The 23,974-nt window shown below is 39.0% G+C and overlaps 1 protein-coding gene across 1 annotated transcript; it reads right to left on the bottom strand.

The window, feature by feature from the left end:
* Window positions 1-18,585: 18,585 nt before the first annotated feature.
* Window positions 18,586-20,002, bottom strand: LOC119722708 (lysophosphatidic acid receptor 6-like). The gene has a single exon (XM_038192962.1). The coding sequence runs from the start codon at window positions 19,959-19,961 to the stop codon at window positions 18,606-18,608; it is 1,356 nt and encodes a 451-aa protein (XP_038048890.1). The 5' UTR covers window positions 19,962-20,002; the 3' UTR covers window positions 18,586-18,605.
* Window positions 20,003-23,974: the final 3,972 nt, after the last annotated feature.

Below are 23,974 nucleotides of genomic sequence, written 5' to 3'. Positions count from 1 at the left end.
TAACTTAAAATGACCAAATGCCAAATCAAAACTGACAAGCAACTTTCACCCTGATTATGTTGTATGTAACAAATTTCAAACATGTGGCTTTTCTTGGTTTTGTATTTGTTTGCTCTTAGAATTGATTTTTTGTTTTTATCAAGAAAGTTGCCTCAAAACCGATACCATGTTATTTACATATAAATTCGCGTGTTAGCAAACATGTGGCTTTTCTTGGTTTTGTATTTGTGTGCTCTAAGAATTGATTTTGGTTTTTTATCACAAAAAGTTGTCTCAAAACCGATACCTCATTATTTACTTATAAATTCACATGTTAGCATTCAGATAAATATTTAAAATACAGCTACCGGTAGGCCTTTCACTTTGCACTTCTGTATTGTGCAAGTTCATGAAATAAGTTGGTCAACAATTTAACCAAATTGGGAAAACTGATCAATAAAGTCTGTTTTCATTAAATATTGTAGAACTACTCTGTACGTGGCCCCTTTGCGGAGGTAGCCTTATGCAACAATTTTTGATTGACAGCTCAGGTCACCAGCCTCCATTCACTGATTATAGTGGGACACGCCCACCACAGACCACAAACTGACTCTTGAGAATTGCCAGTCCACAGTCTACTCATAGCTCTATGGTCTACTATACAGGGTGGCCCCCAATGGCATACTTCTTCTACCTTGAGACTCAAACTACCTGTACCAATGGATGGAGAATCTTCTTAGAAGAAATATGATACAATGATCTCCTGATTCGGTCCAGTAGTTTTTGCTGCAGATCCCATATTGTGAAGCACACATCTTTCATGAGGGCGTTATTATACAAATATTGAGTGGCTCAGAGTGGAATGGGAGGAATATTATCACAAGGTAATATCTGGACTTTTCTGTGTCACCAGGCCAAGCTGACTGAAATGGAAAAGTCCAGATTTTACTGAGCGATGATATTCCTCCCATTTCACAATTTTCCCAAATTTCAAGTTCCTAAGTAAAGTATTTCTCAAGTTATCGTGCCGACAAGAGTTAACCAAACCAAAACATAACACACACACAGACATACATGTTTGTGTATGGTGTAAATGGAGACTTTTCTTTTGTTCCTCTTCCCAAAAGTGTGACTAAAAAGGCATTGAAGAAAAACTTCGGGTCCTAGAAAAATATTGGACCACTCTCAAGTCATTCTACAAATCTCGCAACAGTTTTAATTATTTAACCCCAAGTCTTGAAGACAGCCAACTCTGCATCCAAGACCAAGACCTGTAATCCAAGTCCAAGAATTTTACTTTTTAGACCGATAAGTTGAAATCCTGTAGACCAACACAGACACCAAAACCAAACTATGAAAAATGAAGACCTACATGTATATTAACTGATTGCAGTTAGACTTTAATTAACCCTAATGTCCCAAGGGCTCTTTGGGGGGTCAAGGACCAAAAATACCACAGAATACTACATGTGTTGTGCACACTTGTATGGAAAGAAATGCACACTTCAGGTTACTACTCAGTAGTATTTTGTAGATTTAGTTGAGGTAAGGGTTCATGGATGTACGATCATTGCTCAAGCCCATAAAGTATCACATTAACCCTCCTATGCAAACATACATTCTGTGCCAAGTTGTCCTTTCAGTCAAAATCAATCGAGTGACTGTTTTCAACAGTCAAGAGCTCCCAGCCTACATAAAGCAGTATTGACTGGCTATGACTGTTCATGTAACTTGGTACAGCTATGCTTTGATTGTAGCTGATTGATAAGCCAGCTGTGCCTACCACTTGTCTGCTGACTGAATTTGACTACTTACAGTGCTTGCTTGAAATATGATCTCACTGTTAGTGCCTAGCCTGTGTAAAAGGCATGTGTATTTTTGTTGACTGCCTGTGACTTTTAGACAGCAGGAGGGTTAATAGATGTATGATCGTCGCTCATAAAGTATCACAATGAATACAATTAGACTGCAGTTGCACTAGCAACTGTGTCGAACTACAATGTATGACTAATACAAAATGCATCACCACGTTCATCAGATTAGTGTTTATCCAGCTGAAGATTCCAAATTCTCCTACAAGGTGAGTAAAAAAACTGCAATAATGCCAAGGAGCAATACTTTTCTCAAAACCAAGTTGAAATTTTAAACTTTTTATTCAAACCTTGTAAGAATGACATATATTCATCAGAAACCTTGTGTGAAAAAATGACGTTAATCGCATTTACCATTTGTGAACCTTTTTACTACGGTACCAGATTGACGTTTTTGTCTATGAGGCAACAGAATTTTGCATAAGGCCTACATAAAAATAAGAATTTTTGAATAATCAAGACGTGGAATGATGGTTATTTGAATCACACGATGATGGGGACGTATCGTTCGATTTCTAAACCAGGAACCAGAAGCTTCGTTGTTGGGAGCTCTTAAAGTTGATTTTTTCACAAAACTTGCTTTGAAAACCGATAGTATGTTGGGAAAAAAACTTTCACTATTAAAAATATTAAATCGATCTTTTTAACAAGGGGAACTTGTTTAGTGCAGCTGGGCCTGCCAAAGGAATGCTTCACTTTCGTATTGTGACAGTTGATTGACTTCAGTTGAAAGGAGTACTTCACTTTAGTAATGTGAAAGTTGATTGACTTCAGTTGGTTGTAACCAGTTCGTCATAACCCGTAGCCTTGTCAACTCATTAAACTCCTCTGTGCATTAACCAAAGAGGGCGCTATTTACAGAAAGTCCCCCCCCCCAGCTACACCACAAGCATATGATGGTTCCTCTATTTCAATGGTTCCCATTTCACACTTATCCTGTAACATTTAAGAATGACTGAACACCAGGGAAGGCGGGGTTTGTGCAGAATATGCTCATTTTCCCTCACCTACGTGTACCTATCTTGAGGAGGTGGTTGTGCAAGCCCCTCCCCAATGAGCCACCTGTTATTCAATACTGCAAATACTACTGGACATTTTATCGAACATCAGCTCTACTTCCTTTTAGGTCAGAAAATTGAGTGGGATAAATTGTTAAAGTGTTTTATCAATGTTGGGATATTTTAGCCTTAAAGATTTGGGGTAGCAAGGGTGTTGAGCCCCAACAGAAAACAATTTGATGTGCTGTTTTGACATTTGGACCAAAAAGTTTTGATTTTTGACCAAAAAAGTATTTATGAATGGGAATAAATATGTACTTGGCCGGTATTAAACACTGTAAGACCAATTGGAGTCTGTAGGCTGATAATGACCCGAATATCAACATCCAGACTCCAACTGGTGTGGAGTGTTTAAAACCGGCCAAAACAAATCTTTTAACTCATGAAAATGTCACAGAAAGACTTTCTTGGAGATCTAATTATATTACTAGCATTCATGGCATTTCAAATGCAATTAATTCAGGGGGAACCCATAGAAAACAAGGATTGTATAAAACAAGAACAAGTCCCTAATGCCAAAAAAAAGTCTCCGGTTTCTGGTATGGAGCTTGCCCAAAAAGTGGTGCGGCGACGTGGCTTTTTTTTTTTTTTACCTGATTTTTTTTGCTTCAAATGTCGGCTGATGACTGCAAATGGTGCCCGACTAACTTAGTGCAAAAATATGGGAGTCCAGAGAGGCCACATCAAGCTTATTCTCGACCATACCCTATCTAAAAACACGTTAAAATTGTGCAGCAGCAGGATTCCAGTCAAACCAGTGAGTTTGGCGGTTTTGAGACATCATCTTTCATTGAAAAAACAACTTTTTCATTTTGCCGACGCGCATGGCTACGGCGACGCGCGCGCATACCAGAAACCGGAGACTTTTTGTTTTGGCTGAAGTGGAATGACAAAGGAAACAGCATGGAAGATACAGTAAGTTTAATACCATTACAATCTTTGCACAAATGTTATACATTTCCTTTTCAATTTTACATGGAAACAGCTGTCAGTAATATCTGTCTATGCCGGTAGTTCTATGTACAGCGTCATTTACAGACATGTGACAATCAGAAGAGTGTTTAAACTTAATTTATTTTACATTAGAAATCTGTTGATTTGTGGAAATCAAAATGTAGTGGTAGAAGGAGTTGGGTTATTTCTATAAAACAAAGTAAGCCAAGCCTCCCCCAATACAAAACTGACGTCAGTGAATACCAGTGTTTCTCATTTGTGTTTCTCAATGATAAATAAATTACTATTCAGCTTTTGGAATTTAAAGAAACTTTTGGAAGGAGGATTTAGTGCTGAAATTAATCCTCCAGGTTCGGTTCGGTTCGGTTCATATCGGATTTTTTTCCTCGAACATTGGTTCGGATCGGAAGTACATGTACAATGTACATACATACATCTGTACGTTTGCCAGATCAAGCTGTAAATCGGCTTTCGGTAAGTCGCCATTTCGCTCAAGTCGGCGTGTTACTCTTGGTCCCCTACAAAAAGCGCAAAAAAATCCTTTGTGTAAATTTAGAAAATCACGCATTGGCATCGACTTCCTGCACTACGGTTGCGGTAACAAAATACATGAACATTGCTACCACAGCGCGCGCAATAAAAAAGGGGTTTCTCCAATACATGCAATACCACATCTTGAGCAATACCAGTAACCCCTCTAGCCTGCACGAATGCGCTCTGTCTATTTTGGGGGTCTTTTTATTTATTGAACAATGCAGTGATTTTACTTACCACGCACGACTTGCATTATGTGTACACATGGTCTACACTATAGCAATGCTATGTTGTACGGATTATGCATACCAAAGACGGACAATCGTGGCGTTTAGCCCACCAAACAATGAAGATGAACATAGTGACTTGTTAACACTGTGAATTCAATCATTCGTGCATTTCAATTTTGCCCTTTCATTGCAAGCGTTAGCATTTCTAGCACTATCAAAAAAGTAAATTTCACAAACCTCTAAACCGAAAATTTCGGTTCGGTTCAGTTCGGTTCGTAATGCCATGTTTGGCTATTTTGAGTTCGGTTTGGGGTTCGGCTGCAGCACTATGAGGATAACATTATTTATTTTATTTTCTCTCTAGGAGGGGAGTTTGGCCTTTGGATCCTGCAATCTGATCCTATCTGCAGGATCTGCTCTCGGTAATGTCTGCAGAGGAATATTGTTCGTTGGTACTTGCTGGCTCTTTCTGCAGCAGAAGGCTTGCTTAAAGGCCTTCCTGTACCTTCCACTTCCAGCATTGAATATGACTGAATTAATGGAAGAGTTCAAGACTCTGAGGCAAGCAATCAACACATCCAACTTCCATTTCACATCATCATTTACATTCACTTCTTCCCTGCTTCGCACTAAAATTGCAATGAGGGCATATATAGCTTGGGGCAGAGAACAGACAAATACCACGGCTGTGTTGATGCCTAGTATTAGAGTAACTTTTCGTAGATGTTTTGACGGACCTCGGATCTGATCACCGGTTGGATTTGGTGCATGCAGTCCCTTAATAAGGAGGATATTGAAAGTGACTGTGAGGATCAAACTCAACATGAATACACAGAAAAACATGTAACTTACAACCAGATTCAAAGTTTCATCATCATTAAAAAACATATGCCCATTACCTGATAGATGTTTATACTTTTCTTCAGTTGGCCAAACAAGACATTTCATTGGTGGTACATTAAAGCCCAGAAACTGATTAAAGAAAACGATCAAATTCACGGAAAAAGACAGAAACCATATGCAAACTGCTGCCCGTATAGCCCGTCGCTTCAGATTGAGATTACGGTGTTGGAAAGGGTAACAAATGGCAAAATATCTACCATAAGACAGCATTGTTACAAAGGCTATAGATGAAATCACACCAACATCGCATGTGTACGTTAAGAGAATAAAAACTGCTTGGGCTGAGTTCCCCAAATATGATGCATCCAATTCAGATTGTGTTGTCAAAGCCACACATTGCTGATAGGTGGACTCTGAAATCAAGACCATCAAATCTGCAACAGCCAAATTAGTCAGATAGAAATTAGTGATATTCCGCATGGAGGCAACTCTGCAAAGGGTAAAGAAAAAAGACAGAATGGATAGGATCCCTAATAGTTTAAGGACAGGCAGGACAAAACCATACAACACAGTCTGAGTACTGGAAAACACAAACTGGTCAGCCTCTGCCGGATTCTTAAAAGCAAGGATTAGCAATGAGTGGTTCAACAGTTTGTATCTTTCATTGCTTGGTGCATCAAAGGATTCATTCATCGCTGCCCAGGGAGATGGTCCCGTTTCATCCCAGATCAGTAGATGGTCCATCTGGGGTGCTGAATAGGCCAGGGAGCAGTTGTCGCTGTGGTTCTGGAAGACACAGGTGAAGAAGGTACAGACCAGAATGTCCAGCTGAGCAAGGGACGTTGCAGCTTGGGCATAGATGGAGACATTTGCGTAGTACCACCACATGATTGACACAGAATCTTCCTGCTTGTGTGCAGCCTCTTGCAGTGTTTAGTATGTGATAGTTCAGTGTCTTGTACAGATAACGTGGGGTGGAGAAACACAGCAGAAGTTTGCTCCGTGAATGAAGAGCAGAACAAAGAAGTGGTTCGCTGGATTTGCTCGCTGGATGGATAGCTGAACAACAGATTGGTTTGCAGATGACGACGAAATCCAGCAAGACAAGTTTGACTGCAGGATACCTGCAGGTTTGTTCAGCAGCAAGGGGTTTGCCTCTCAAAAAGTACACCGAAAACTAAACTTTGTACAAGTACATGAAGTAACATCTAAAATAGAAGTTGTTGTTCCACAGTACAGTTTCAGAAAGTTTCCCACCAAAGACTTTTGTAGCCACTGTTCTGTGTATTTCACTGCTTCCAATTTAACAGGAAAAAGAATTGGAGCCTGTACAAGAAGTATTTGTCCTCATTAAGTCAATTTATTGACAGCTAATGTGATGCAAAGTTGTCACCCAATCATGTTATGGAGTCGGCAACAGCAAGGGCTGTCCATAATACATGCGGCCAATTTTGCATCGAGATCTGGTGGCTCTGGTGAACTGGACAGCCTGAGATGAGAACTGATGTCAAGTTTGATCGCTGTTTACTTGAAACGGAGAGATTGCATAAGCGTTACAGGCTCAAGGTGCAGTGAACACCATGCATTGTTGAGTTCGGACTTTGAAACAGTGATGTACTGTGATGAGGCTGGTGAGAAGATGCAAAATGATCTTGACGATCAAATTTTCCATTTAAATACTTTCATTGGTGCATCACATCGAAACTGACATACTTGCGGTCACTTTCCCTGTACAAAGTTAACTTGAACATTGAGTGCTTAACTTAAAATGACCAAATGCCAAATCAAAACTGACAAAGCAACTTTCACCTGATTATGTTGTATATAAAAAATTCAAACATGTGGCTTTTCTTGGTTTTGCATTTGTTCGCTCTTAGAATTGATTTTTTGTTTTTATCAAGAAAGTTGCCTCAAAACAGATACCTTGTTATTTACATATAAATTCGCATGTTAGCAAACATGTGGCTTTTCTCTGTTTTGTATTTGTGTGCTCTAAGAATTGATTTTTGTTTTTTATCACAAAAAAGTTGTCTCAAAACTGATACCTCGTTATTTACATATAAATTCACATGCTAGCATTCAGATAAATATTTAAAGTACAGCTAGGCCTTTCACTTTGCACTTCTGTATTGTGCAAGTTCATGAAATAAGTTGGTCAACAATTTAACCAAATTGGGATCACTGATCAATAAAGTCTGTTTTCATTAAATATTGTAGAAACTACTCAGGTCACCAGCCTCCATTCATTGATTCTAGTTAGACACGCCCACCACAGACAACAAACTGACTCTTGAGAATTGCCAGTCCACAGTCTACTATACAGGGTGGCCCCCAATGGCATACTCCCACTACCTTGAGACTCAAACCACCTGTACCAATGGATGGAGAATCTTCCTAGAAGAAATATGATACCATGATCTTCTGATTCGGTCCAGTAGTTTTTGCTGCAGATCCCATATTGTGAAGCACACATCTTTCATGCGTTATTATTATACAAATATTGAGCGGCTCAGAGTGGAATGGGAGGAATATTATCACAAGGTAATATCTGGACTTTTCTGTGTCACCAGGCCAAGCTGACTGAAATGGAAAAGTACACATTTTACCGAGCGATGATATTCCTCCCACTTCACAATTCCTCCAAATTTCAAGTTTCTAAGTAAAGTATTTCTCAAGTTATCGTGCTGACAAGAGGTTACCTAACCAAAACATAACACACACACAGACATACACGTTTGTGTATGGTGTAAATCAAGACTTTTCTTTTGTTCCTCTTCCCAAATGTGTGACTAAAAAGGCTTTGAAGAAAAACTTCGGGCCCCAGAAAAATATTGGACCGCACTCTAGGCATTCTACAAATCTGGCAACAGTTGTAATTATTTAACCCCAAGTCATGAAGACTGCCAACTCGGCGACCAAGACCAAGAGCTGTACTTCCAAGTCCAAGAATTTTACTTTTTAGACGGATATGTTGAAATCCTTTAGACCAACACAGAGACCAAAACCAAACTATGACAAATGAAGACCTACATGTACATTAACTGATTGCAGTTAGATTTTAATTAACCCTAATGTCCCAAGGGCTCTTTGGGGGGGGGGGGGGGTCAAGGACCAAAAATACCACAGAATACTACATGGGTTGTGCACACTTGTATGGAAAGAAATGCATACTACAGGTTACTACTCAGTAGTATTTTGTAGCTTTAGGTGAGGTAAGGGTTCATGGATGTACGATCATTGCTCAAGCCCACAAAGTATCAAATTAATGGATGTATGATTGTCGTTCATAAAGTATCACAATGAATACAATTAGACTGCAGTTGCACTAACAACTGTGTCGAACTACAATGTATGACTAATACAAAATGCATTACCACGTGAAATTAATGGCTACTTATTGAGGTCATCACATTAGTTTTTATCCAGCTGAAGCTTCCAAGCTGAAGCTTCCATGTTTTTTTCCAAACTAACTTGAAGTTTTGAACTTTTTTAACCTTGTAAGAATGACATGTTCATTAGTAACCATTTGTGGAAAAATGAAGTTAATCGCATTTACCATTTGCCTTTTGTGAACCTTTTTACTGCGGTACCCGATTTACGTTTTTGTCTACGAGGCATCAGAATTCTGCATGAGGCCTACATGAAAATTGAATGATGGTTACTTGAATCACATGATGATGGGGACGTCCCGTTTGATTTCTAAACCAGGAACCAGAAGTTTCATTGTTGGGAGCTCTTAAAGTTGATTTTCTCACAAAACTTGCTTTGAAAACGATAGCATGTTGGAAAAACTTTCACTATTAAAAAGTAATAAGTCTCCTAAACAAGGGAAACAATTGGAAGTGCAGCTAGGCCTGCAATCACGTAGGAATGCTTCACCTTTATATTGTGAAAGTTGATTGACTTCAGTTGAAAGAAATACTTCACTTTCGTAATGTGAAAGTTGATTGACTTCAGTTGGTTGTAACCAGTTCGTCATAGCCCGTAGCTCTGTCAACTCATTAAACTCCTCTGTGTATTAACCAAAGAGGGCGCTATTTACAGAAAGTAACACCCCCCTAATTATACCACAAAAATATGATGGTTCCTCTATTTCAATGGTTCCCATTTCACACTTATCCTGTAACATTTAAGAATGACTGAACACCAGGGAAGGCGGGGTTTGTGCAGAATATGCTAATTTTCCCACACCTACGTGTACCTATCTTGAGGAGGTGGTTGTGCAAGCCCCTCCCCCCATGAGCCACCTATCATTCAATACACCAAATACTACTGGATATTTTATCGAACATCAGCTCTACTTTCCTCCACCTCCTTCCTTTTAGGTCAGAAAATTGAGTGGGATGAATTGTTAAGTGTTTTATCAATATTGGGATATTTTAGCTTTAAGCTTTGGGGTAGCAAGGATGTTGAGCCCTAACAGAAAACAATTTGATGTGCTACTCTGTCTTTACATTACAAATGTCCCCCTTACAGAGAGGGGCAGAGGGGGAAAGAAAGGGGACATGATATTCACCATTGTATATTCATTTTTCATTCATAAATACCTAAGAAAATTTACCCATTCCTATTGGTCTTTAACACTTTTCCAGTGTCACATGAAATTTGGACTCCTATGGAAATCCGGTGCCTTTTAGTTTTATTGGTTGGACGTTCACAATCCTCATGTAGGAATGCACAATACACTACCAGAGTGTCAGTATTTCATAGTCTTAAATTCACAATGCACCGGCACAGCTGCGTTTTGTGCCACCTCATGCCATTTCCATATAAGGAGTTGTTTATGATGATTCGTGAAAGAGACATAATATAGCTAGAGGGGTGTCCCAAAAAACATGAAGTAAACTTGTTGAACAAAATCGTTGGAAATATTTAATTTTTCTCTTGTTTTGACTTTTGGAACGAAAAGTTATGATTTTTTGATCGAAAAGGTATGTATGAATGGGAATAAATATGTGTTTGGCCGGTATTAAACACTATGTTCATGACCGGTTGGAGTCTATATGCTGATAATGACCCGAGCCGAATATCAATATCCAGACTCCAACTGGTCTGGAGTGTTTAAAACCGTCCAACAAAAATCATTTAACTAATGAAAATGTCACAGAAAGGCTTTATTGGAGATCTTTCTTACATTATGTTACCAGCATTATTTTTCTTGGAGATCTAATTATATTACTAGCATTCATGGCATTACCAATGCAACAAATTCAGGGGGAACCCATAGAAAACAAGGATTGTATAAAACAAGAACAAGTCCCAAAGTGGAATAACAATGGAAACAGCATGGAAGATACAGTAAGTTTAATACCATTACAATCTTAGTACAAATGTAATACATTTCCTTTTCAATTTACATGGAAACAACTGTCAGTAATATCTGTCTCTGCCGGTAGTTCTATGTACAGTGTCATTTACAGACATGTGACAATCAGAAGAGTGTTTAGACTTAATTTATTTTTACATTGGAAATCTGTTGATTTGTGGAAATCAAAATGCAGTGGTAGAAGGAGTTGAGTTATTTCTTTAAAACAAAGTAAGCCATGCCTCCCCCAACACAAAACTGACATCAACGAATACCAGTGTTTCTCATTGGTGTTTCTCAACAATAAATACATTTCTATTCAGCTTTTGGAAGTTAAAGAAACTTTTGGAAGAGAGGATTTAGTGCTGAAACTAATCCTCCAGGTTCGGTTCGGTTCGGTTCATATCGGATTTTTTTCCTCGAACATCGGTTCGGATCGGAAGTACATGTACAATGTACATACATACATCTCTACGTTTGCAGCATCGCGCTGTAAATCGGCTTTTGATAAGTCGCCATTTTGCTCAAGTCGGCATGTTACTCTCGGTACTTTACAAAAAGCACAACAAAATCCTTTGTGTAAATTTAGAAAATCACGCATTGGCATCGACTTCTTGCACTACGGTTGCGGTAACAAAATACATGAACATTGCTACAACAGCACGCGCAATAAAAAAGGGGTTTCTCCAATACATGCAATACCACATCGTGAGCATTACCAGTAACCCCTCTAGCCTGCACGAAGGCGCTCTGTCTATTTTGGGGGTCTTTTTATTTATTGAACGATGCAGTGATTTTACTTACCACGCGCAACCTGTATTATCTACACATGGTCTACACTATAGCAATGCTACGTTGTACCGATTATGCACACCAAAGACAGACAATCGCGGAGTTTAGCCCACCAAACAATGAAGATGAATACAGTGACTTGTTAACACTGTGAATTCAATCATTCGTGCATTTCAATTTTGCCCTTTCATTGCAAGCGTTAGCATTTCTAGCACTATCAAAAAAGTAAATTTCACAAACCTCTAAACCGAAAATTTCGGTTCGGTTCAGTTCGGTTCGTAATGCCATGTTTGGCTATTTTGAGTTCGGTTTGGGGTTCGGCTGCAGCACTATGAGGATAACATTATTTATTTTATTTTCTCTCTAGGAGGGGAGTTTGGTCTTTGGATCCTATGATCTGATTCTATCTGCAGGACCTGCTCTTGGTAATGTCTGCAGAGGGATATTGTTTGTTGGTACTTGCTGCCTCTTTCTGCAGCAGAAGGCTTGCTTGAAGGCCTTCCTGTACCTTCCACTACCAGCATTGAATAGGACTGAATTAATGGAAGAGTTGATGACTCTGAGGCAAAGAATCATCAAATTCGACCCCCATTTCACATCATCACTTACATTCACTTCTTCCCTGCTTTGCGATAAACTTGCAATTAGGGCCAATATAGCTTGAGGCAGAAAACAGACAAATACCACAGCTGTGTTGATGCCAAGTATCAGAGTAACTCTTCGTAGATGTTTTGACGGACCTCGGATCTGATCATCAGTTGGATTTGGTGCATGCAGTCCCTTAATAAGGAGCATATTGAAAGTGACCGTGAGGATCAAACTCAACATGAAATACACAGAAAAACATGTAACTTACAACCAGATTCAAAGTGATCACAGTTTCATCATTAATATTAAAAAACATTTGCACATTACCTGATAGATGTTCATACTTTTCTTCAGTTGGCCAAACAAGACATTTAATTGGTGGTACATTAAAGTCCAGAAACCCATTAAAGAATATGAGCAAATTCACGGCAAAAGACAGAAACCATATGCAAACTGCTGTTCGTATTGACCGTCGCTTCAGATTGAGATTACGGTGTTGGAAAGGGTAACAAATGGCAAAATATCTATCATACGACAGCAGTGTTACAAAGGCTATAGATGAAATAACACCCACATTGCATGTGTACGATAACAGAGTAAGAACTGCGTGGGCTGAGTTCCCCAAATATGATACATCCAATTCAGTTTGTGTTGTCAAAGCCACACATTGCTTATGGGTGGTCTCTGAAATCAAGACCATCAAATCTGCAACAGCCAAATTAGTCAGATAGAAATTAGTAATATTCTGCATGGAGGCAACTCTGCAAAGGGTAAAGAAAAAAGACAGAATGGATAGGATCCCTAATAGTTTGAGGACAGGAAGGACAAAACCATACAACACAGTCTCAGCATTGGAATACACAGACCCTTCAGCCTCTGCCGGATTCTCAAAAGCAAAGATTAGCAACGAGTGGTTAAACAGTTTGTATCTTTCATTGCTTGATACATCAAAGGATTCGTTCATCGGTGCCCAGGGAGATGGTCCCGTTTCATCCCAGATCAGTGTATGGTCCATCAGGGGTGGGGAATAGGCCAGGGAGCAGTTGTCGCTGTGGTTCTGGTAGACACAGGTGAAGAAGGTACAGACCAGAATGTCCAGCTGAGCAAGGGATGTTGTAGCTTGGGCATAGATGGAGACATTTGCATTGTACGACCACATGATGGACACAGAGTCTTCCTGCTGGTGTATAGCTTTTTGCAGCTTCTATAACAGTAGATGTGATGGTTCAGTGTCTTGTACAGATAAAGTGGGGTGGAGAAACACAGCAGAAATTTGCTGACTGAATGAAGAGATGAACAAAGGATTGGTGTGCAAAATCAAGCAAGACAAGTTTGAGTGCAGGATACTCGCAGATTTGTTCAGCAGCAAGGCAGTTTGCCTCTCAAAAAGTAACACCGAAAATTAAACTTTGTACAAGTACATGAAGTAACATCTAAAATAGAAGTTCCGTTTCAGATAGTTTCCCACCAAGGAGTTTGTAGCCAGTGTTCTATATTTCACTGCTTCCAATTCAATAGGAAAAAGTAATTGGAGTCTGTAGGCCTACAAGAACTATTTGTCCTTTTCAGTCAATTTTTGACAGCTAATGCGATGCAAGTTGTCACCCGATCATGTTATGGAGTAGGCAACAGCAAGGGCTGTCCATAAAACGTGCGACCAATTTTACATCGAGATCTGACAGCTCCAGTTAACTGGACCGCCTGGGATGAGAACTGATGTCAAGTTTGACTGCTGGTTGACTTGAAACGGAGAGAGTGCATAAGCGTTACAGGCTCAAGGTGCAGTGAACATCATGCATTGTTGAGTTCGGACTTTGGAACAGTGATGTACTGTGATGAGGCTGGTGAGAAGATGCAAAATGATCTTGACGATCAAATTTTCCATTTAAATACTTTCATTGGCGCATCACATCGAAACTGACATACTTGCGGTCAATTTCCCTGTACAAAGTTAACTTGAACATAGAGTGCTTTACTTAAAATGACCAAATGCCAAATCAAAACTGACAAGCAACTTTCAGCCTGATTATGTTGTATATAAAAATTTTTAAACATGTGGCTTCTCTTGGTTTTGTATTTGTGTGCTCTGAGAATTGATTTTTGTTTTTTATCACAAAAAGTTGTCTCAAAACCGATACCTCGTAATTTACATATAAATTCACATGTTAGCATTCAGATAAATATTTAAATTACAGCTAGGCCTTTCACTTTGAACTTCTGTATTGTGCAAGTTCATGAAATAAGTTGGTCAACAATTTAACCAAATTGGGATCACTGATCAATAAAGTCTGTTTTCATTAAATATTGTAGAACTACTGTACATGGCCCCTTCGCGGAGGTAGCCTTATGCAACAATTTTTGATTAACAGCTCAGGTCACCAGCCTCCATTCATTGATTCTAGTTAGACATGCCCACCACAGACCACAAACTGACTCTTGAGAATTGCCAGTCCACAGTCTACTATACAGGGTGGCCCCCAATGGCATACTTCCACTACCTTGAGACTCAAACCACCTGTACCAATGGATGGAGAATCTTCTTAGAAGAAATATGATACCATGATCTCCTGATTCGGTTCAGTAGTTTTTGCTGCAGATCCCATATTGTGAAGCACACATCTTTCATGGGGGTATTATTATACAAATATTGAGTGACTCAGCGTGGAATGGGAGGAATATTATCACAAGGTAATATCTGGACTTTTCTGTTTCAGGAGGCAAAGCTGCGTGAAATGGAAAAGTCCAGATTTTACCGAGCTATGAAATTCCTCCCACTCCACAATTCCTCCAAATTTCAAGTTCCTAAGTAAAGTATTTCTCAAGTTATCGTGCTGACAAGAGTTAACCTAACCAAAACATAACACACACACAGACATACATGTTTGTGTATGGTGTAAATCGAGACTTTTCTTTTGTTCTTCTTCCCAAAAGTGTGACTATAAAAAAGGCATTGAAGAAAAACTTCGGGCTCTAGAAAAATATTGGACCACTTTCAAGGCATTCTACAAATCTCGCAACAGTTTTAATCATTTAACCCCAAGTCATGAAGACTGCCAACTCTGCGTCCAAGACCAAGAGCTGTACTTCCAAGTCCAAGAATTTTACCTTTTAGACCGATACGTTGAAATCCTTTAGACCAACACAGAGACCAAAACCAAACTATGAAAAATGAAGACCTACATGTACATAAACTGATTGCAGTTGGACTTTAATTAATGGATGAATGATCATTGCTCAAGCCCATAAAGTATCACATTAACCCTCCTATGCAAACATACATTCTGTGTCATGCTGTCCTTTCAGTCAAAATCAATCAAGTGACTGTTTTCAACAGTTAAGAGCTCCCAGCCTACATAGTAAAGCAGGATTGACTGGCTGTGACTGTTTATGTATTAAACTTGGTACAGCTATGCTTTGACTGTAGCTGATTGATAAGCCAGTTGTGCCTACCACTTGTCTGCTTTTGTCTACTGTCTGAATTTGACTGGCACAGTGCTTGCTTGAAATACGATATGACTGTATGTGGCTAGCCTGTGTAAAAGGCACAGGAGAAGTGGATTCATTTTTGTTGACTGCTTGTGACTATTTAGACAGCAGGAGGGTTAATGGATGTATGATCATCGCGCATAAAGTATCACAATGAATACAATTAGACTGCAGTTGCACTAGCAACTGTGTCGAACTACAATGTATGACTAATACAAAATGCATCACCATGTGAAATTAATGGCTACTTAATGAGATCATCACATTAGTTTTTATCCAGCTGAAGCTTCCAAGTTCTCCTACAGGGTGAGTAAAAACAACTGCAATAATGCAAAAGAGCCAATGTTTTTTTCCAAACTAACTTGAAGTTTGGAACTTTTTTAACCTTGTAAGAATGACATGTTCATAAGTAACCATTTGTGGAAAAATGAAGTTAATCGCATACCATTTGCCTTTTGTGAACCTTTTTACTGCGGTACCCGATTTACGTTTGTCTATGAGGCATCAGAATTTTGCATAAGGCCTACATGAAAATTGAATGATGGTTATTTGAATCACATGATGATGGGGACGTCCCGTTTGATTTCTAAACCAGGAACCAGAAGTTTCGTTGTTGGGAGCTCTTAAAGTTGATTTTCTCACAAAACTTGCTTTAAAAACTGATAGCATGTTGAGAAAAAAACTTTCACTATTAAAAATATTAAGTCGATCTCCTAAACAAGGGGAACTTGTTAGTGCAGCTGGGCCTGCCAAAGGAATGCTTCACTTTCGTTTTGTGACAGTTGATTGACTTCAGTTGAAAGGAGTACTTCACTTTCGTAATGTGAAAGTTGATTGACTTCAGTTGGTTACTTAACCAGTTTGTCATAACCCGTAGCTCTGTCAACTCATTAAACTCCTCTGTGCATGAACCAAAGAGGGCGCTATTTACAGAAAGTACCCCCCCCCCCCAGCTACACCACAAAAATATGATGGTTCCTCTATTTCAATGGTTCCCATTTCACACATATCCTGTAACATTTAAGAATGACTGAACACCAGGGAAGGCGGGGTTTGTGCAGAATATGCAAGTTTTCCTTCACCTACGTGTACCCATCTTCAGGAGGTAGTTGTGCAAGCCCCGCCCCCATGACCAATATATATTTCAATACACCAAACACTACTTAATATTTTATCGAACGTCAGCTCTAACATCCTCCACCTCCTTCCTTTTCGGTCAGAAAATTGAGTGGAATAAATTGTTTTATCAATGTTGGGATATTTCAGCTTTAAAGATTTCAGGTAGCAAGGGTGTGTTAAAGGGAATATACAATAATTTGCTTTTGCTGTAATTTTCAGAAATGGATTCAGAAAAAGTACTATTTTTTAAGAAAAAAACTTTTAACTAATAACAATGTTACAGAAAGGTAAGTTCTTAGAGATCTTTCTTTAATTCTGTTATCAGTGTTACAAATGCACTTAATTCAGGGGGAACCCATAGAAAGCAAGTATTGTGATAACAAAGGAAACACACAAAATAACAGCATGGATGATACAGTGTGTTTAATACCATTACAATCTCTGTACAAATGTAATACATTTCTTTTGATTTTTACATGGAAACAACTGTGAGTTCTATGGTTTTATGTACAGTTTAATTTACAGATACATTGTACATGTAATGATCTAGAGTGTTGAGACTTATTTTTTGTTTACATTTGAAAATTGTGGCTTTGTGGAAATCAAAAATGTAGTTGTAAAAGGAGTTCAATTATTTCTTTAAAACAAAGTATGCCTAGTCTCCTACAACACAAAACTGACGTGCTGTGAATACCAGTATTTCTAATTTGTGTTTCTAAACAATAAATTACTATGCAGCTTTTGGAAGTTATAGAAACCTTTGGAAGAGAGGATTGCATTATTGGCTGTATCGGCAAACATGACGAAACAGCCTTTGTTTTCGTTGAGAATTTTTTTCTCTTCTTTTTCTTTCTTTTTCTGTCATTTGTTTGTTTCCGGCACTTTGGGCACTAAAATCAATCTGATTGCCTTTATACTTGGCACACACTTAGAGACCAACACATGCAGATATGTCGAACATTGACGTCATCATGAGGTCATCGCGTGTCACGTGACATCATATTATACATGTAGGTGAATATTTTGAAGGCCTATGTGTACAGAACTACAGGTCCAATTGGGTTGAAAGTTGGTTTGTACCTAGACCGGGGTAAGTTATAGATGAAAAAATAAAGTGACTTCATGGTGACGTCATCATGGGTCAAGTGACATCACGTTTAAGAAAATCAAGATAAAATTAACTGTGAGAGATCTGAACATGACTTTTTTTGGAATTGATAGAATAATCCTTGGTCTTCATTTTTGATAGTACGTGCAAAATCATGTGACCCTTCCTTCCAGTTAAAACTGGATGTGCTTTGTAATTTAAAATTGGTAAAAGATTTGCAAACTTGCTTTCAACGATGTATGCTCTGGCTAAGTTTTTTTTATAAAAAAAATTAACGGTGATGTCATAAAATGTTAGAGATCCTTCTAGCGGAAGATTGTTATAGATGATAATAGATGAAAATTGATGTGATGTCATCATGACGTCATCACGTAACGTGTGACGTCATAATTCAAAGCCCTATGAGAATGTAATCACATATTTACATGCAACCATATATTATAAACAGAACTACACATTTTTCCTCATCATCAGTCTCCAAATCCAGCTATGGGACGTTGAGCCACCCATGCCAACCGATCAGTTGAGGTGAGCCACAGGTCAGGGCTGACAGAGTATGGTCAGCCTCAAGCTGTCGCACCCAGGTTCCTGGATGGAACTCATACTTGATACTTTCCATGTCACATATATATGTCACAAAAAAAGTTGCGAAAACAACTGTTTGTCCACAAACATAAGTCTAGGTTTTTTTCTTAACTCTTTTTTTTTTTGGGGGGGGTGGAGTTTTGCTTTTGGATCCTATGATCTGATCCGATCAGCAGGATCTGTTCTTGGTAATGTCTGCAGAGGGATATTGTTTGTTGGTACTTGCTGCCTCTTTCTGCAGCAGAAGGCTTGCTTAAAGGCCTTCCTGTACCTTCCACTACCAGCATTGAATATGACTGAATTAATGGAAGAGTTCATGACTCTGAGGCAAGCAGCCATGAAATTCAACCCCCATTTCACATCCTCATTTACATCCACTTCTTTCCTGCTATGGGATAAAATTACAATTAGGGCACATATAGCTTGAGGCAGAAGACAGACAAATACCACGGCTGTGTTGATGCCAAGTATCAGAGTTACTCTTCGTAGATGTTTTGACGGACCACGGATCTGATCACCAGTTGGATTTGGTGCATGCAGTCCCTTAATAAGGAGCATATTGAAAGTGACTGTGAGGATCGAACTCAACATGAATGCACAGAAAAACATGTAATGTAAAACCAGACTCAAAGTGCCCAAAGTTGCATCATCATTATTCCCAAACACCCACACATTACCTGATAAATGTTTATACTTTTCTTCAGTTGGCCAAACAAGACATTTAAATAATGGTACATTAAATCGTAGAAACTGAGAAACGAAATAAATCAAATTCAAGGAAAAAGACAGAAACCATATGCAAACTGCTGCACGTATTGCCCGTCGCTTCAGATTGAGATTACGGTGTTGGAAAGGGTGACAAATGGCAAAATATCTATCATACGACAGCAGTGTTACAAAGGCTATAGATGAAATAACACCCACATCCCCAGTGTACGCTAAGAGAGTAAGAACTGCTTGGGCTGAGTTCCCCAAATATGATACATCCAATTTATTCTGTGTTGTCAAAGCCACACATTGCTCATGAGTGGCCTCTGAAATCAAGACCATCAAATCTGCAACAGCCAAATTAGTCAGATAGAAATTAGTGATATTCCGCATGGAGGGAACTCTGCAAAGGGTAAAGTAAAAAGACAGAATGGATAGGATCCCTAATAGTTTCAGGACAGGCAGGACAAAACCATACAACACAGTCTGAGTACTGGAATACACAAGCTGGTCAGCCTCTGCCGGATTCTTTAAAGCAAGGATTCGCAATGAGTGGTTCAACAGTTTGTATCTTTCATTGCTTGGTACATCAAAGGATTCGTTCATTGGTGCCCAGGGAGATGGTCCCGTTTTATCCCAGATCAGAAGATGGTCCATCTGGGGTATGGAATAGGCCACGGAGCAGTTGTCGCTGTGGTTCTGGAAGACACAGGTGAAGAAGGTACAGACCAGAATGTCCAGCTCAGCAAGGGACGTTGTAGCTTGGGCATAGATGGTGACATTTGCGTAGTACGACGACATGATTGACACAGAGTCTTGCTGCTACCCGCGTCTGTGCAGAAGTGTCAAATACTAGTAAATTGTTCAGTGTCTTGTACAGATAACGTGGGGCAGAGAAACCCAGCAGAAGTCTGCTCCCTGAATGACGAGCTGAACAAAGAAGTGGTTCGCAGATGACAACGAAATCTAGCGAGACAAGTATGAATGGTGAGGATGACTGGAGGTTTATTCAGCAGCAGTACAGTTGGGAATTACAAGCTAACAGCTTGCCTCTCAAATATGATGCATGGAACAAAGTTTTTTTCAGAAGCACACGCACCAGAAGTACAATTGTAACTAACAACTGCTCACAGGGCCATGTACTTTGGTAAAGTTTACAGTATTGTAGGTTATGACCCAAGATAGTAATGTAGCCACGTCTATCTGGATAGTTTCGACTTCCTATTTGGTAGGAATAAAATTTGAAGCTGCATTCGAAGTCTGTTTTCGAAGACTGAGTTGTCAGATCTAGTGGCCCTCTCAAATCAACGGACAGCAAATGTGACACCAATTTGTCACTGCTTCGTGTTTTCTTGGAGGAAGCAACAGAGGAAGCAAGACCTGTCCATAGCATGGGACATCAATTTCCAGAGAGAAGTGATGGCCCTGTTAACTGGCTAGCTTGGGAAGAGAACTGACGTCAAGTTTGATTGCTGGTTTAGTTGTAATTGAGAGAGTACATACATGCATGGATCAAGTGTTCCAGGATCAAGGCACCATGCGCTGTGTACTTATAGCAAGTTGGACCAACGACGCACTGTGATGTGGCTGCTCAGGAAATGCACAATGATCTTGAAGAGCAAGTGTTCGATTTAAATACCTTCACAGGTGCACTGCATTGAAACTGACATGTACATGTATGTATGTGGTCACTTTCACTCTGCAAGTTGAACTTGAAGATAGAGTGCTTTATAAAAAGAAAAAATCACATGATGATGGGTGGTATCCTTTTTATATCTTAACTTGTTAGCTTCTTTGTTTCGTTCTCTTGGAGTAGATTTTCTCACAAGAACGTTGCCTCAAAACCGATTCCATGTTATTAATAAATTCACACGTTTACAAGCATTAAGACAAATATTGAAAGAAAAATATTGAAAGTACGGCTAGGCCTTTCAATGTGTACTTTTGAATTGTGAAGTTCTTAAAATAAGTCGGTTGAAAGTGTAACCATCTTGAGATTGCTGATCAGTCAATTTTTCCTTGTTAAGGGGCCATTCCAAATTTCCGATGTTTTAAAATTTCCAAATTGTTTTGACCTACCCAACCACCCACGCACCCCAATTTTCGATTTTAAACTTTTGATTTTCCATTCAATAAAAAACATAACGAATGTTCATTTCATTGACGGTGGAATGCAGCTGCAGTCCGTATACAGTACCTTTGCAACAACACTGCCCACTTGCATTCCCGTACGTATAAGGAATCCACCTGGAAACACGTACATGTACAACTAGTCCATTCTAAACGGTAATAAAAAGTGTCAGTTCGCTTAAAAAAAAAACTTTTGTCTTGGCGCTTTTCAGACGTGGGGGTGCTGCCATGTTCATTGCATGCATATATACCACGCGCATGCAATATGCATGCAGGTTGCCTAAGTAATCTTGAACACAAGTAGGTTTATTTCGTTGTCACGATTTGCTACCGACACTCGTGGCATGTATTAAGACAAAATTAACGTGGTATCCTGCTCCCTTTGCACAACGCACTGAATTTACGCTTGCTTTAAGTCTAACTTCACTGGTCCCCATGCATATGGTGCTCCGATGGACGTAATACACGGTACATTGTACATGTACCGGATGCATACTGTATCCGTATGGTACGGGCAAAAGGTTTACAAATCGGAACGCAGAGAGTTGAATTGGCAAGTCAAAAGAGCTATTTTCTTTTTAATTGGAAAAAGTGAATTTCGATTTACAAACTTTTCGATAACATGTGACATCAATTTCCAGAGAGAAGTGATGGCCCAGTAAACTGGCTGGCTTGGGATGAGAACTGACGTCAAGTTTGATTGCTGGTTTTGAAGTTAATTGCATTTACCATTTGTGAAGCTTTTTACTACGGTACCCGATTTACGTTTTTGTCTATGAGGCAACAGAATTTTGCATAAGGCCTATATGAAAATAAGAATTTTTGTATAATCAAGACCTTGAATGATGGTTATTTGAATCACACGATGATGGGGACGTCCCGTTCGATTTCTAAACCAGGAACCAGAAGCTTTGTTGTTGGGAGCTCTTAAAGTTGATTTTCTCACAAAACTTGCTTTGAAAACCGATAGCATGTTGGGAAAAAAACTTTCACTACTAAAAATATTAAATCGATCTCAACAAGGGGAACTTGTAAGTGCAGCTGGGCCTGCCAAAGGAATGCTTCACTTTCGTATTGTGACAGTTGATTGACTTCAGTTGAAAGGAGTACTTCACTTTCGTAATGTGAAAGTTGATTGACTTCAGTTGGTAGTAACCAGTTCGTCATAACCCGTAGCCCTGTCAACTCTTTAAACTCCTCTGTGCATTGACCAAAGAGGGCGCTATTTACAGAAAGTAACCCCCCCCCCAGCTACACCACGAAAATATGATGGTTCCTCTGTTTCAATGGTTCCCATTTCACACTTATCCTGTAACATTTAAGAATGACTGAACACCAGGGAAGGCGGGGTTTGTGCAGAATATGCAAGTTTACCTTCACCTACGCGTACCCATCTTGAGGAGGTAGTTGTGCAAGCCCTGCCCCCATGAGCCATATATTATTCAATACACCAAACACTACTTGATATTTTATCGAACGTCAGCTCTAATATCCTCCACCTCCTTCCTTTTCAGTCAGAAAATTGAGTGGAATAAATTGTTTTATCAATGTTGGGATATTTCACCTTTAAAGATTTCAGGTAGCAAGGGTGTGTTAAAGGGAATATACAATAATTTGCGTTCAGAAAAAGTACTATTTTTTAAGAAAAAACTTGTAACTAATAACAATGTAACAGAAAGGCTTTCTTGGAGATCTTTCTTTAATTCTGTTATTAGCGTTACAAATGCACTTAATTCAGGGGGAACCCATAGAAAGCAAGTATTGTGATAACAAAGGAAACACACAAAATAACAGCATGGATGATACAGTGTGTTTAATACCATTACAATCTCTGTACAAATGTAATACATTTCTTTTGATTTTTACATGGAAACAACTGTGAGTTCTATGGTTTTATGTACAGTTTCATTTACAGATACATTGTACATGTAATGATCAAGAGTGTTGAGACTTATTTTTTGTTTACATTTGAAAATTGTTGCTTTGTGGAAATCAAAAATGTAGTGGTAAAAGGAGTTAAATTATTTCTTTCAAACAAAGTATGCCTAGCCTCCCCCAACACAAAACTGATGTGCTGCGAATGCCAGTATTTCTAATTTGTGTTTCTAAACAGTAAATTACTATGCAGCTTTTGGAAGTTATAGAAACTTTTGGAAGAGAGGATTGCATTATTGGCTGTATCGGAAAACACGACGAAACAGCCTTTGTTTTCGTTAAGAATTTTTGTCTCTTCTTTTTCTTTCTTTTTAATTCAGTCATTTGTTTGTTTCCGGCACTTTGGGCACTAAAATCAATCTGATTGCCTTTATACTTGGCACACAAGAGATACTTAGAGACCAACACCTGCAGATACATGTATGTGTCATGAACATTGATGTCATCATGAGGTCATCACGTGTCACGTGACATCACATTATAGGTGAATATTTTGAAGGCCTATGTGTACAGAACTACAGGTCCTATTGGGTTGAAAGTTGGTTTGTACCTAGACCGGGGTGTGTTATAGATGAAAAAATAAAGTGACTTCATGGTGACGTCATCATGGGTCAAGTGACATCACGTTTAAGATTAATATATTTAATCTTTGAAAATCAAGATAAAATTAACCGTGAGAGATCTGAACATGACTTTTTTTGGAATTGATAGAATAATCCTTGGTCTTCATTTTTGATAGTACGTGCAAA

Source organism: Patiria miniata, unplaced genomic scaffold, assembly GCF_015706575.1.
Source record: "Patiria miniata isolate m_02_andy unplaced genomic scaffold, ASM1570657v1 HiC_scaffold_16, whole genome shotgun sequence".
Classification (NCBI taxonomy): domain Eukaryota; kingdom Metazoa; phylum Echinodermata; class Asteroidea; order Valvatida; family Asterinidae; genus Patiria; species Patiria miniata.
Note: the sequence above shows the minus strand (reverse complement) of the source record. Positions and strands in the feature narration are given on the sequence as shown.

Coding starts and splice junctions, on each gene's coding strand:
- LOC119722708 (XM_038192962.1), bottom strand. CDS start 19,961: ATGTCGTCGTACTACGCAAATGTCACCATCTATGCCCAAGCTACAACG.